Source organism: Pan troglodytes, chromosome 17 (assembly GCF_028858775.2).
Source record: "Pan troglodytes isolate AG18354 chromosome 17, NHGRI_mPanTro3-v2.0_pri, whole genome shotgun sequence".
In the NCBI taxonomy this organism is placed as follows: domain Eukaryota; kingdom Metazoa; phylum Chordata; class Mammalia; order Primates; family Hominidae; genus Pan; species Pan troglodytes.
Genome location: NC_072415.2, coordinates 21,098,990 through 21,115,118, shown reverse-complemented (window position 1 = coordinate 21,115,118; position 16,129 = coordinate 21,098,990). Strand labels below are relative to the sequence as shown.

The following is a 16,129-nucleotide window of genomic DNA, read 5'->3' as shown; positions in this document are numbered from 1 at the left end:
GTGTGTGTCTCCCTTTTTATTTCAACTTTTGTAAGGAAATTGTGTAACTTCTCTGCCAGATTTTGGTTTCCACAGATAATGAAGTCAGTTTATCAGGGCCAGTGCGCCTCCTCCACCAGTTTGGAGGGTAATCTACACAGAAGAAAAGATGCCTGAGGTTCTTATTTGTTTATTTGTTTGAGACAGGATCTTGCTCTGTCACCCAGGCTGGAGTGCAGTGGCGCAATCATGGCTCACTGCAGCCTCCACCTCCCAGGCTCAAGTGATCCTCCCACCTTAGCCTCCTGAATAGCTGGGACCACAGGTGTGAGCCACCACACCTGGCTGTTTTAAAATTTTTGTTTTTAATTAAATCTTTTTATTTTTGTGGAGATGAGGTCTCACTGTGTTGTTGCCTAGGCTGGATGAGGTTCTTAAGATCAAAAGCTAGCAAAGACTTAAAAACCAACAACAAATCTCAGTCAACAAAAAAAAGCAATGATTGTCGTGGTCCTCATTTCAAATACTGAGAGTCTTTCTCCTAGTGGCGAGAGATCAGGAACACAGAGGGATATGTGTGTGTGTGAGGTGTGCCTTCCTACTATTACTAAAGTTGCTCCTCACAGCTCACTGTGAACCAAGGGGAATTTCGCAGGTATCCATTTCCCTATATGTCCCTACAAACACCTTCTATTCAATGCAGAGTAGGTATTGGCCCCATTTCACAGAACAGGAAACCAAAGGGCTTTACGGGCTGTTTCATTGAGTCTGGCAGTGAGGGCCTCTGCTTCCTCTTCCTGGTTAGGCCACTACACTCTTCTTTCACCAGGAACCAGGCAGTCTTCTGGGATTTGGGTTTCCCCCCCTTACCTGCACTGTGGAGGGGTTGGACTGGATATTTTATATTTTTTCCAAGATTTTAAAGGCATGAACTTTGTTTTCTAACCCTGAGGAGAACTTTTTAAGGGTAGTAGGGTTGCTGTATTATTTATTGTAGCACCTAGAATATACTGAAGAATAAATGAAAATCTGACTAACATCAAAAGTGAAAACAAAAACAAAATTTTGATAGAGTTGTCTAATAAAATTTTTAAATGAGTTTATGGAAAAAATCTAGAACAAAGTTAAAGGGCAAATGTTAAACTGGAAAAATATTATTTAAAATGTACTACTACAAAAGTTTAGTGGAAAATACTCAAAAAATGAATAAGAAAAGGATGAATACCACAGTTGAAAGGTGGGCCAAGGTCATGAACTTGAGAAAAATTCCTTTACAAAGAAAAATGCAAGTGAACAATAAATGTTAAAATGATGTTTAAGCTTGTGATAAGCATAATGAATATAAGAATAAGATATTTTCTACCTAACACATTGAAAGAGATTTGAAAGATTAATAATGGTTGAGGAAAAGGCCATCTCATACACCACTATGGACATGTAGGTTGGTACAAACTAAGTTTGGCACATGTAGCAAAAGTGGAGTGTATCTATTTTTGTTTTATTTGTTTATTTATGTATTTTTATACATTTATATATTTTTAGAGACAGAGCATTGCTGTGTCACCCAAGCTGGAGTGCAGTGGCACAATCATGGCTCACTGTACCCTTGACCTCCTGGGCTCAAGGGATCCTCCTGCATCAGCTTCCTGAGTAGCTGGGACTACATGCAAAAGCCACTGTGCCTGGCTGATTTTTTTTTTTTTCTTTTGTAGAGCCAGGGGTCTTGCTATGTTGCCAAGGCTGGTCTTGAACTCCTGGCCTCAAGTGATCCTACCACCTTGGCCTCCCAAAGTGCTGGGATTACAGGTATCAGCCACCATGCTCGGCTCTACTTTTTAAAAATTAAGTCTAAGGATATAGTTGTACAGGGACACAAAGATGAAATTATAAGGATATTCACTGAATCATTGTCATAATAGTGAACAATAGACAACCAAAATGTCCATCGTTAGGGTACTGAATAATTCCATAACATGATGTATGATCTTCAGTCATTTTAGATGATATTGATGTATATTCATAGAAATGGAAAGATTTTAGGTGATTTTTTTTTTTTTTGAGACAGAGTCTTGCTCTGTCACCCAGGCTGGAGTATAGTGGTGTGATCTCAGCTCACTGCAACCTCTGACTCCTAGGCTCAAGTGATTCTCCTGCCTCAGTCCCCGATGTAGCTGGGATTACAGGCACACGCCACCACACCTGGTTAATTTTTGTATTTTTAGTAGAGACGTGGTTTTGCCATGTTGGCCAGGCTGGTTTCGAACTCCTGACCTCAAGTGATCCGCTCCCATCAACCTCCCAAAGTGCTGGGATTACAGGTGTGAGCCACTGCGCCCAGCCGATTTTAGATGATATTGATCTATATTCATAGAAAAGGAAAGATTTTCAGGATATATAAAGTTGAGGAAAAGCAAAATTTAGATAGAGTATGATCAATTTTCAGAGCAAAAGTTATGTTAAAATAGAGCGTCCTGCAAATTCAGAAGCAGATCACAAGGGGTGGTCACACTGCAGTGTGATTGACATAAAGACCGATGTTACTTGGGAAGAAGCCTGGAAGAGGAGGAAGAGGAAAGAAAAAGAGTCAGGAACAGCTCTTACTCAGGGATGCTGGACTTTCAGGGATGTGGCTATAAAATTCTCTGAGGATGAGTGGGAATGCTTGGACCCTGCACAGCATCCTCTATACAGGGACCTGATGTTGGAGAGCTACAGGAACCTGGTCTCCATGGCAGGAAGTTCTCTTCCTAACCTGAATATTATCTTCTTGGTGGAGCAAGGGAAAGACCACTGGACAGTGGAGAGTCAAGTGAAAATAGCAAGAAAGCCAAAAGAGTGAGAATGTATCAAAGGTGTGATCAGAGTGGTGCTGCAGCTCAAACAGAAACACATGCAAAGATCTTATCATGGTGGACAGCTTTCATCTGGTAGGGTATCATGATATATATGTCATATTTGCATATATATAGGTTTTCACCTACGGTTCCTGGCTCCTAACTCCCAAACCCTTGTTATAATCTTGGGGCACTTTAGGCCTCAGAAAACAGAATCACTCTCTGAACTTCTCCTGTCCTCCTTTTACCTGCCCAAGGCAGGACTCTAATCTGATCGCAGGTCATTCCAGAGAGAGTCCTGCCCCATCTTCTAGAGGAAGGATGCTACTCAGAGAGGCCAAGAAGAACCTGAACACACAGGCCTTGCTGGGTTTTGATCATGCACTTTTTGTCCAATCACATTTTTACAAGATTGTTAAGAATGCCTGTGTAGGTCGGGCACAGTGGCTCACGCCTGTAATCCCATCACTTTGGGAGGCCGAGGTGGGTGGATCATCTGAAGTCAGGGGTTTGAGGCCAGCCTGACCAACGTGGTGAAACCCCTTCTCTACTAAAATTACAAAAATTAGCTGGGTGTGGTGGTGCATCCCTGTAATCCCAGCTACTCAGGAGGCTGAGGCAGGAGAATCGCTTGAACCCAGTTGCAGTGAGCCGAGATCATGCGACTGCACTCTAGTGTGGGTGACAGAGTCAGACTCTGAGAAAGAAAGAAAGAAAGAGAGAAAGAGAAAGAGAGTAAGAGAGAAGAGAAAGAAAAGAGAATGCCTATGTAATGAAGCCTCTGTCAAAAAAAGGAAAGGAAAGAAAGAAAGAAGGAAAGAAAGAAAAGAGAATGCCTATGTAATGAAGCCTCCATAAAAACTTAAAAGAAAAGTGTTCAGGGCACTTCTGAAGAGCTGAGTTTCCTGGAGAGTGGCGCCCAGGGAGGGCATGGCAGCTCTGTGCCCCTGTCTGCTTACCTTGCCCTAAGCGTCTCTTCATCTGTATGCTTTGCAGTATCCTTTATGAGAAACTGGTCACTATAAGTAAGTGTTTCCTTGGTTTCTGTGAGCCGCTGTAGCAAATTAATGGAACCCAAAGAGGGGTTGGTGGGAACCCCAACCTGAAGCCTGTCGATCAGAAGTTCTAGAGGCCCGGACTTGGGACTGGTGTCTGTGGAGGAGCACTCTTGGGTACTGAGCCCTCAACCTGTGGGATCTGACAGTATCTCTAGGGAGAGAGTGTCAGAATTGAATTGGAGGACACCTAGCTGGTATCTGCTGCTAGTGGTGGGAGAACCCCCCACAGATTTGGTCATAGAAGTTCTCTTCTGTGTTGATGGTTGTGGTGTGAGAACAGAGGAAAAACATGGTTCTAGAGAGTTATCTCCTACACATCTGGCTTCTGGCAACTCTGCTTCCTTCTCTCGGGGGGATATCTTTCCTGTATATGCAATCAAGGAATTATCCGCCAAAGGGAAAAGTAATACAGGAGAAATATTCCACACAGTGTCATTGGAAAGACGTGAAGCCATGACGTTGAAGACTTGCTTCAGGGAAATCCAGAAAAATAGACACTACTTTGAGTGTCAGTGGAGAAGTGATGAAAGCAGTTATAAGAGTGCCTCAAAAAAAATCTCACTGTTAGAAGAGACCAACATGATAGAAGGGATGCAGGCAACAAGCCTATTAAAAATCAGCTTGGATTAAGCTTTCAGTCATATCTGCCTGAACTACAGCTATTTCAAGCTAAAGGGAAAATTTATGAATGTCGTCAAGTTGAAAAGTCTGTCAGCAATGGTTCCTCAGTTTCACCACCCCAAAGAATTCCTTCTAAGCCCAAATCCATATTTCTAACAAGTATGGGACTTACTTAATCTATTCTTCCTTACACAAGAACAGAAAGCACACATTAGGGAAAAACCTTACAAATGAAATGAGTGTGGCAAAACCTTTAATCATGACTCACTCTATGCCGTATATTAGATAATCCATCCCAGAGAGAAATGACATAAATGTGATTTATGTAGCAGGGTTATTAGTCAAAAATAAAACCTTGCACATCATTGGAGAGAGTTTATACTGGAGAGAAACTCTACAAATGTAATGAATGTGACAAGGTTTTCGGTCACAATTCACAACTTGCAAGACATTGGAGAATTCACACTGGAGAAGACCCTTACAAGTGTAATGAGTGTGGCAAAGCCTTCAGTGTGCAGTCAGCACTTACCATCAGGTGGTCCATACTGGAGAGAAGCCTTCCAAATGAAATGAGTGTGGCAAGGTCTTCATGCACAATTCACTTCTCCCACAACATCCAATAATTCGTTCTTGGGAGAATCCTTACAAACGCAATGATTATGGCAAACCCTTCATCGTGAGTTCAAGCATTAATTGACATCAGAGAGTCCATACTAAAGAAAAATCATAGAACCGTAATGTATGTAGGAGAGGCTTTATCCAGATTTCACACTCACAAGACATCGAAATAAGCATTTTTGATGAAACCACAGAAATGTAATGTGCCTGCTGAGGCTGTCGCCCAAAGATCAAAACTGTAGACCATCAGAGGAGTCAGATGAGGAATGACTCAGTCTTTAGTTCTCCAAGATTAACTTTCGACATTTCATACTGCAGAACAATTACAAGTCAAAATATGTTAAAACTCATGACATGATATCTATCAAAGGTACCAGGATGTTGGGCAGTGGCCAGTTAACTTCAGGTTATGAAATATTTTATTCAATTATTTGAAGATTCTTGAAAAGGCTACTTTACTATTTATGACTTTCAACTTGAACTTTGAAATAAAAGGGACGAAAATCCAGAATATACAAGCAACTCAAACAACTCAACAGCAAAGAAAACCCAAATAAAATGATTTAAATTGGGCAAGGAATCTGAGTAGACATCTCTAAAAAGAAGACATACAGATGGCCAACAAGTTTGTGGAAAAATGCTCAACATCACTATCATCAGGGAAATGCAAATTAAAAACCACAGGAAGATATCATCTCTCTCCAGTTAGAATGGCTATCCTCAAAAATACAAAAAATAACAAGTGCTAGCAAGGGTGAAGAGAAAAGGGAATTCTTGTACTCTGTTGGTAAATTAAGCACTGTGTACATTAGTACAGACATTATGGAAGACAGTAAGGAGGTTTCTCAAAAAAGCTAAAAATAGAACTGCCATACAATCCAGCAGTTCTACTACTGGGTGTTTATGCAAAGGAGAGTGAATCACTATATCAAAGGGATACCTGCACTCACAGATTTATTGCTGCACTATCCACAACAGCCAAGCTATGAAATCAACCCAAGTGTCCATCATCCATCAACAAATGAATGGAGGCTGGCGTGGTGGCTCACACCTGTAATCCCAGCACTTTGGGAGGCCAAGGAGGGTGGATCACCTGAGGTCAGGAGTTTGAGACCAGCCTGGCCAACATGGTGAAACCCCATCTCTACTAAAGTAAATTACAAAAATTAGCTGGGCATGGTGGCACATGCCTGTAATCCCAGCTACTTGGGAGGCTGCGGCAGGAGAATCGCATGAACCTGGGATATAGAGGTTGCAGTGAGCTGAGACTGCGCCACTGCACTCCAGCCTGGTTGGCAGAGTAAGACCCCATCTCAAAAAAACAAAACAAAGCAAAAACGAATTAATGGGTAAAGAAAATGTGGTATATATACACACTGGAATACTATTCAGCCATAAAAAAGAATGAAATCCTGTCGTTCATGGCAACATGGATGAACCTGGAGGACATTTCATTAAGTGAAATAATCCAGACACAGAAGGATAAATACTACATGTTCTCACTCATATGCAAGAGCTGAAAAAAAAGAGCTCATAGAAGTAGAGTAGAATTGTAGTTATTAGAAGCTGGGAAGGGTTGGGGGAGGGAAGGATAGGGAGAGCTTGGTTAACAGTTACAAAGTTATAGCTAGACAGGAGGAAAATATTCTAGTGTTCCGTAGCACTGTAGGATGAATAAGGCTAACAATAATTTAGTGTATATTTTCGAAAAGCTTGAAGAGAGGATTTTGGGTGTTCACAACACCAAGAAATGATAAATGTTCAAGGTGATGAATATGCCAATTACCCTGATTTGATCATTACACATTGCATACATGTATGTACATATCACTCTGTATCCCATAAGATGCATAATTATTGTGTGTCAGCTAAAAATAAAAGGAAACAAAGAACTGAATGAATAATCCTATTTTAAAAGTCATATAAAAATAATTGGGAAGGACATATACCAATTTATTAGCAGTGACTATGGCTGGGTGGTGAAATATGATTGGTTTTTATTTTCTTTCTGGTTTTTTGAATTTTTTTTATGAAATACATATGTTGCTTTTAAAATGGGAAAAGTAATAAAGATATTAACATTTTTGGAATATATTAGGTCTTCCCAGTAGTCTGGATATACATTTTAAACACTTAAAGAAATAAAGGAATAGATGTGGTTTTGATACTACTGGATTTGTCACTTAGAATACTTAGAATTTTCATTTATTGCAATTGTAGGTTGGTAATTAGAACTCTCTAACTATTATTAGCCTTTGGTTTTTGTGGGGATAGTGTGGGAATTGCAGTAGACTTTTCTACTTGGGACTTCGGTAATTGGCCTCTTATTCTTAGAAGATTTAGAGGCTGAGGAAATATTACTATGATGAATGCTAGTTGACTAGGCTGGACTATATGAAAGTAAGGTAAAGAACCCCTGACTCTTTACCCCGAAAACCCCAGGGTCCATCTCCTAATAAGAACATAATGAGGACACCATGATCATACCTACAAAATTAATTTGAATCAGTGATAATATCTTGCATATAGTGTGAATTTAAAATTTTAAAGTTGTTCTTAAAATATCTTTTTGTGGGGGTAGGGGGTACAGGGTCTCGCTCTGTCACCTAGACTGCAGTGCACTGGGGCAATCTTGGCGCTTCACTACCAGCCTCAAACTCCTGGGTTCAAGCTGTCCTTCTGCCTCAGTCTTCTGAGCTGCCAGAACTACAGGCTGTGCCATAATGCTCAGCTGATTTAAAAAAAAAAAATTTTTTTTTTTGTAAAGAAGGAGTCTTGCTCTGTTGCCCAAGCTGGTCTCGAAATCCTGGCCTCAAGCTATCCTCCGGCTTCAGCTTCCCAAAGGGCTAGGATTACAGAAAAAAGAGCCACCACACCTGACCAAATATATTTTAAAGCTGTTTTCCCCCTAATCTGGGATCCAGCCAAGGTTCATATATTGCATTTGGTTGTTTTATCTCTTTCCTCTCAATCTAGATTCTAGAATAATCTCCCTGTATTTTTCTGGTTTGCTTCTCATGACATTGACTTATTTGAAGCATTCAGGCCAGCTTGTCTTACAGAATGTTTCACATTCTACATTTGCCTGATTGTTTTCTTACAATTAAATTCAGACTAAACATTTGTGGCCAGAATGCTGTATAGGTGATGTATCTACTTCTTATTCCATCACTTCAGGAGGCTCTCATACCAGGTTGTCCCACTACTGGGGATGCTTGCTATTTTTTAATGAATAGAAAACTTTCTGTCATTAAAGTCAAGGCTATTGAACATTCCTGGTATTTTTATACTGTTCATGAGCACAAAGAAAATGCTTTTTAAAAGGAAATATGCAAAAAAGAAAATAGTAAGTGTTTAATGATCTACTGAGGCTTTAAAATCCTTTCTTTTTGGACTTAGAAGGGAGGGAAAAAAATCCTTCCTTTTTTATAGAGAAAACATAAGTATGTGTTAAGCTGCCAATCTTCGTCCTTGCATTTATGCAAGCAGGTTGGGACTTAGATGTAGTATTCTATTAGTTGCTACTAGTGTTGGTTTCATATTAGCATAGTAAATATGTAAGACAACTTTTTCTTTATGCCATTGTAAGACCAAAAACATTACATACCAACATACCAGCTGCTATTTTCACTCTTAATTATTGTAATAAGTTTTTAAAATCCAAGGTTGTATTCTTTCCTGAGATCTGGGGGTATTTTAATAATTGAAGCTAACTGGTTTTAGAAACACAGTCTTTTTTTTTTTTTTTTTTTTTTTTTTTGAGATGGAGTCTTGCTCTGTCACCCAGGCTAGAGTGCAGTGGTGCGATTTTGGCTCACTGCAGCCTCTGCCTCCCGGGTTCAAGTGATTCTCCTGCCTCAGCCTCCCAAGTAGCTGGGACTACAGGCACCCGCCACCATGCCCGGCTAATTTTTGTTTTATTTTTATTTTATTTTATTATCATATACATATTTTTTGAGATGAAGTCTCATACTGTCACCTGGGCTGGAGTACCATGGTGCCATCTTGGCTCACTGCAACCTCTGCCTCCTGGTTTCAAGCAATTCTCCTGCCTTAGCCTCCCAAGTAGCTGGGACTGCAGGTGCCTGCCACCACGCCGCCACCAGGCCTGGCTAATTTTTTGTATTTTTAGTAGAGACAGGGTTTCACCATATTGGCCAGGCTGGTCTTGAACTCCTGACCTTGTAATCTGCTCACCTTGGCCTCCCAAAGTGCCGGGATTACGGCATGAACCACCGCGCCTGGCCAGAAACAGTCTTTTGAATGCCTCCTTTGTTTTGTTTTGTTTTGTTTCAAAACCCCCAGTTGAACTAACAGAAAATGAGAAATATTTTCTTTTGGGTGTCATGAGTCTTCTAGCCCTTTTCTCATCTTAGTGGTTCCCAAGGACCAGGGCTTTTTGGGGTCCTGCTGAGGTGTAGCATTTAACTTGTTTGATTTGTGAATCTTTGTGAAGAAACAATGCAGTAATGTGGAGATGCTGACTCTCTTTTTTCAGGGCATCTTTTATGACCAAAACTGTGCCTTGTGGAAATGAACTTCACAAGTTCCTCATCTGGGACACTGCTGGTCAGGAACGGGTGAGTACATGCTGTTTTTCGGTGAAAACAAGATCCAGTGAAAATAAGATCAGTTTCTGAAGGTTTGTTTGCATTAGACAAGACTCTTGGTTGCAGGTGACAGAAACCTAGCTTGAAATGATGTAAGCAAAAAGAAAATGTACTCATTAGCTATGTGAAAAGTCTAAGTGGGTACCTAGGGTGAGGCGGGGCTGAGTTCAGGTCCCCAAATGTGTTGTGAGAGGAGCCCATCTCTCTTATTTCTGTTTCTTTCCATTTAGTGCAGTTGTGGTTGCACTCTCGATTTGGTTCATTTTTAGGCAGACTCACCCTCCCTCCTTACCTCAAGGGTGGTAAGGATGGCCCCAAAAGCATCTCTACACCTACCTTCAGCCTTTTTAGCAACTACTGGGTGAGCATGCACCTCTTCTGCAAGTGGGAACATACATCTTAGTGCCTCTGAGTTCTCACTGGCCTGCCTTAGGCCCCATGCCCACTCCTGAACTTCAGGTGGTACCTTGTTCTTGGGGGTTTGGTGCCCCTACTGGTGGGATCTGGCAGTACACTGACCCCTAGAGGCAAGGGCTGGTGTCAGCCCCACCTGAACCATGTTGTCTGGAAGTCAGGTAGGCTTAGCGCCCCAAGGAAAATCTGAGGTCTCTTACTGGAAAAATGGGTCAATGGATGCTGGGTTATCAAAACAGTGGATGACTTCTCTTTTACTCCTAATTCTCTTAATTTGCTGAAAATACTTATGGAGAAGACTATATATTTTAGAAGGTCATGCCTTTAGATTCAAAAAAGGAAATGACGAATACTAACACAGTGTCTATTGCTGGATACTTGCATAATAACTAGAGCGTATATTATAAAAGTTGCTGTGTCTTGCTGTGTCTCCCAGGCTGGAGTGCAGTGGCACAATTATGGCTCACTGCACCCTTGACCTCCTGGGCTCAAGAGACCCTCCTGCCTCAGCTTCCTGAGTAGCTGGGACTACAGGCACAAGCCACTGCACCTGGCTGATTTTTTTTTTCCTTTGTAGAGCCGGGGGTCTCGCTATGTTGCCCAAGCTGGTCTTGAACTCCTGGCCTCAAGTAATCCTCCCACCTTGGCCTCCCAAAGTGCTGGGATTGCAGGTGTCAGTCATAATATAAAAGTTGAGGCTGGACGCGGTGGCTCACACCTGTAATCCCAACACTTTGGGAGGCCGAGGCGGGCGGATCATGAGGTCAGGAAATTGAGACCGTCCTGGCTAACACAGTGAAACCCTGTCTCTACTAAAAATACAAAAAATTAGCCAGGTGTGGTGGTGGGCGTCTGTAGTCCCAGCTACTTGGGAGGCTGAGGCAGGAGAATGGCGTGAACCCAGGAGGCGGAGGTTGCAGTGAGCCGAGATCACGCCACTGCACTCCAGCCTGGGCGACAGAGTGAGACTCCAGCTCGAAAAAAAAAAAAGTTGAAACGGATAGCCAGAGATAACCAATACCTTGTCTTAGCCAAGAGCTGTTAGCTTGATTGAAATTATCAGAGTTGATGACTATGGAGTAAAATTGGTAGAATTTTCCCTTGTCTGATCCAAACTCAAATGTCACCTTCTCTACCTCCTTGTTTAAAATGTCACCACCTCATTTTCTTGCCCTACTCCACTCACTTCCTGCTTCATTTTTCTCCACAGTTCTTATCATCTTCCAATATATTATTTAATTCATTTTATTTTGAGACAGGGTCTTGCTCTGTCACCCAGGCTGGAGTGCAGTGGTGCAATCACAGCTCACCTCAGCCTCCCGAGTAGCAGGGACCACAGGTGCTCACCACCACTCTGGGGTAATTTTTAAATTTTTTTTGTAGAGACGAGGTCTTGCTATGTTGCCCAGGCTGGTCTTGAACTCCTGGGCTCAAGCAGTCCTCCTGCCTTGGCCTTCCAAAGTGCTGGAATTACAGATGTGAGCTACCGTTTGGGGCCTTAATTCAATTATTGATCTGTTTATTGTCTTTCTAAAAGGAAGAATCCAGGATTCAGGATAATCTATAATTTTTATTATCATCTCCTAACTAATCAAATGGTAATTTATATAATTTTCATTTTACCTAAATTCCCTTTTAAAACAAAAGTTCCCATATTTGTAGATTAAAACATTTAAAAAACACTGCTGAAAGAAATCATAGACATAGACACAAACAAATGGAAACACATCCTATGCTCATGGATGGGTAGAATCAATATTGGGAAAATGACCATACTGCCAAAAGCAATCTACAAATTCAATGCAATTCCCATCAAAATAACACCATCATTTCATTCAGGCTGGGCGCGGTGGCTCATGCCTGTAATCCCAGCACTTTGGGAGGCTGAGGTGAGTGGATCATGAGGTCAGGAGTTCGAGACCAGCCTGGCCAATATGGTAAAACCTTGTCTCTACTAAAAATACAAAAATTAGTCAGGCGTGGTGGCACGTACCTGTAGTCCCAACTACTTGGGAGGCTGAGGCAGAAGAATCACTTGAACCCGGGAGGCGGAGGTTGCAGTGAGCTGAGATCATGCCACTACACTCCAGCCTGGGTGACAGAGAGAGACTCTGTCTCAAAAAAACAAAACCAAAAAACAAAAAAACAAAAAACAAAAAAAGCAACTACCGTCATTCTTCACAGAACTAGAAAAAAAAATCCTAAAATTCATATGGAACCAAAAAGAGCCTCCATAGCCAAGGCAAGACTAAGCAAAAAGAACAAATCTGGAGGCATCACATTACCCGACCTCAAACTATACTATAAGGGCATAGTCATCAAAACAGCATGGTACTGGTATAAAAATAGGCATGTAGACCAACGGAATAGAATAAAGAACCCACAAATAAGCCAAATACTTACAGTCAACTGATCTTTGACAAAACAAACAAAAACATAAAGTGGGAAATGGACATCCTATTCAACAAATGGTGCTGGGATAATTGGCAATCCACATGTAGGAGAATGAAACTGGATTCTCATCTCTCACCCTATACAAAAATCAATGCAAGATGGATCAAAGACTTAAATCTAAGACCTGAAGCCATAAAATTCTAGAAGATAACATTGGAGAAGCCCTTCAAGACGTTGACTTAGGCAAAGGAATCATGACCAAAAACCCAAAAGCAAATGCAACAAAGAAAAAGATAAATAGACTTAATTAAACTAAAAAGCTTCTGCACAGCAAAAGAAACAATCTGCAGAGTAAACAGACAATCCACAGAGTGGCAGAAAATCTTCACAATCCATACATCTCACAAAGGACTAATATCCAGATCTACATGGAACTCAACAAAATCAGCAAGAACAAAACAAACAATCCCATCAAAATGTGATATAAGGACACGAATAGACACTTCTCAGAAGAATTTATACAAATGGCCAATGAACATGAAAAAATGCTCAACATCACTAATTATCAGGGAAATGAAAATCAAAACCACAATATGATACGGCCTTACTCTTGCAAGAACGACCATAATCAAAAAATCAAAATATAATAGATGTTGGCGTGGATGTGGTGAAAAGGGAACAGTTTTACACTCTTGATGGGATTGTAAACTAGTATAACCACTGTGGAAAACAGTATGGAGATTCCTTAAAGAACTAAAAGTAGATCTACCATTTGATTCAGCAACCCCACTCCTGCATATCAACCCCGAGGAAGTCATTACACAGAAAAGATACTTGCACACGCATGTTTATTGCAGCACAATTTGCAATTGTAAAAATATGGAACCAGCCCAAATGCCCATCAATCAATGAGTGGATAAAGAAAATGTGGTATATATATACACCATACAATACTACTGAATACTACTCAGCCATAAAAAGGAACTAATGACATTCCAGCAAACTGGATGCAATTGGAGACCATTATTCTAAATGAAGTAACATACTAAACATCGTATGTTCTCATTCATAAGTGGGAGCTAAGCTATGAGGACACAGTGGCATAAGAATGATACAATGGACTTCGGTGACTTGCAGGAAAGGGTGGGAGTGGGGGTGAGGAATAAAAACTACACACTGGGTACAGTGTACACTGCTTGGGTGATGGGTGCACCAAAATCTCAGAAATGACCACTAGAGAATTTACTCTTGTAAGCAAACACCACCCATTCCCCAAAAACCTACTGAAATTTAAAAAAAAATAATAAAATAAAGCTAAAAGAAGCATGCTAAAATATAGCTAAAATATGCACCTAATCTTAATCTAAAATTATAGATGTGGAATTGCTAGTTCAGAGTCTCTGATACATACTGTAAAATCCACCTGTTATTTGGACCCAGTGTTTCACTGTTATGTTCTTTCACTTTTACCCAAATTAAGTATTATATTAAAATGAGAAAGAAAAAATAATCCTTTAAAAAATATATATTTGCTTTCTAATGACTTTAAACTTCTTTCGTATTTTTTAGCCATTTCATTTCTGATCTTAATAATTGAATGATTATAGCTTTACCCACTTTTTTCTTGAGTAATTTGTAAGAATCTCTTAACATTAAATTATACATAATGTCTCCATTTGTTATTTATATTTTAATTTCTATTTTAGGTTTCTAATGGTCAAACTTGTTTTTTAGGGTTAAATCAATAATCCTGTCTTTTATGAATTCTGCTTTAGAATACATGCTTTAAAAGACCTTCAGAATGCTAAAGTAAATATTAATTAAAGTTATATTAAATATTTAAATAAAACACATTTTCTTAAAAATACATTTTAAACAGTTTTAAGAAATAAATTAGGATGAATATTCTGGCCTACAAATGCTAACCTCATTAGAAAGTCTTCTATTTTTCTGCTAAATTGAGAACACAGACTTCTGTGCACGGGAAGCAGCTGCCTGGGGCACCTCTTTAACTCCATCAGCTGTGCCTGCCTAGTCCTCAAATGAGGTGACCCATTCAAGGAAAAATGTCTACTTAGAGACCTCACTTCTTGATATACGTGTGTGTTACTTGTAGTTGATCTGCTGGTTTTTTGTTTGTATTGTTATGTAAACTTAAACAGAGAGAGTTTCTTGATTCTCTTTTTACCTCTGGCTATGAAATAGTTGCTTTTGCAGCTGCCTTTAATGAACACAATAAGTCAATTTTGCGAATCGCTGGCTTAATGTCAGCGATGCTTCTGCTTCTCCTGCTGGCGGACGTTCCCTGATGACTTGCTGTGTTCCATGTACTGTTCTGAGTGCCTGTGTGTACTGATGCATTCAGCCCTCCTCGCAAAAGCACTTTGAGGTAGAAACTGTCGTTATTCTCATTTGCAGGTGAGGTCATTGAGACACAGAGACATTAAGTAACTTGCACAATGTCGCAGAGCTAATAAGGTGTAAAGCTGAAAATTGAATCCAGCAGTCTGGGTCCTGAGCTTTGTAGTTTTATTTTGATTGAAAAATCACACAAAAAACCATATGGTTGAAAGTAAAACTATCCAAACTCCCACTACCCAGATATTTCCACTATGGATATTAGATGATCATTCTTCAGATATCTCTACGTGATTGATAATTTTATATCAATGGGATTGTGATTCTTTATAACCTGCTGTTTTCTTTTGATATTACAGTGTCACAAAGGAAAGATTTCTGTGTGATCAAAACAGAATGTTTAACACTTACCTCTAACAGGCTATTCAAGGAATAGTCTTTTGATGAAACTTGAAATCTGCGAAAATGACTATTGCAGTTTGTAGATTGTTCCACTTACCATCGCAAAGAAAAATACCAGTGGGAAGTTTTCAGATGACCATATTTCTAATTATTGTGATTGCTTTTCCTAAAATTTGACTTTTAGAGGTTGTAGACATCTGACTCCATTGATACATCCATAATTTTAAAGAAACCACTAGCATTATACGTGCAAGGCATGACTCCACAGTAGGGATATTCTTTCTTTATACTTCAAGGAAGACGGATTTAGTTTGGGATAACGATTTTAAAGTGAACATTTTTAGAGTCTAGATTTGTGGAGAGTGTGTGACTGATATCCATGTGGCTATGTGGTCACCTGATCTCCCCAGCCCTCGACGGCCTGATTTCATTATCCTTGGGCTGTCCTTGTCTGGTGTCCTCTGGTGGAGTCTTGCATCTCTCCAGTAATGGCAATTTTTCAATTGTTGTGGCAGCTTGTTGCTGGCTTTAATTGTGCTTGTAATGATGTTGCCTAATGTTTGAGCTAAAAATAAATTCCCTGCTGTTGCTTGTGCCTATTGCTATTTGTTCTGTCTCATTAATTATTGGAGTCCCGTGAATTTTATTACCCCTCTTTATCATCATAGAAATGTTATTGTTCTTTTAGTTTTCATAATTTTAAACAAACAATCACTTTGGGTTTATGATTTGACAATATAAAGACAGATTTCTTTTTTTCTTTCTTATTTTATTTTATTTTATCTTTTTAAGACAGGGTCACACTCTGTCACCCAGGCTGGAGTGCAGTGATGCAATCATA

At 40.0% G+C, this 16,129-nt stretch overlaps 1 protein-coding gene across 1 annotated transcript in view; it reads left to right on the top strand.

The window, feature by feature from the left end:
- Nucleotides 1-16,129, top strand: part of RAB31 (RAB31, member RAS oncogene family) — a 153,595-nt gene that overhangs the window by 74,214 nt on the left and 63,252 nt on the right. The window contains exon 3 of the mRNA XM_523865.7: nucleotides 9,609-9,690. Coding sequence (XP_523865.3) covers nucleotides 9,609-9,690 — 82 coding nt within the window. The remainder of the gene's footprint in view (nucleotides 1-9,608; nucleotides 9,691-16,129) is intronic.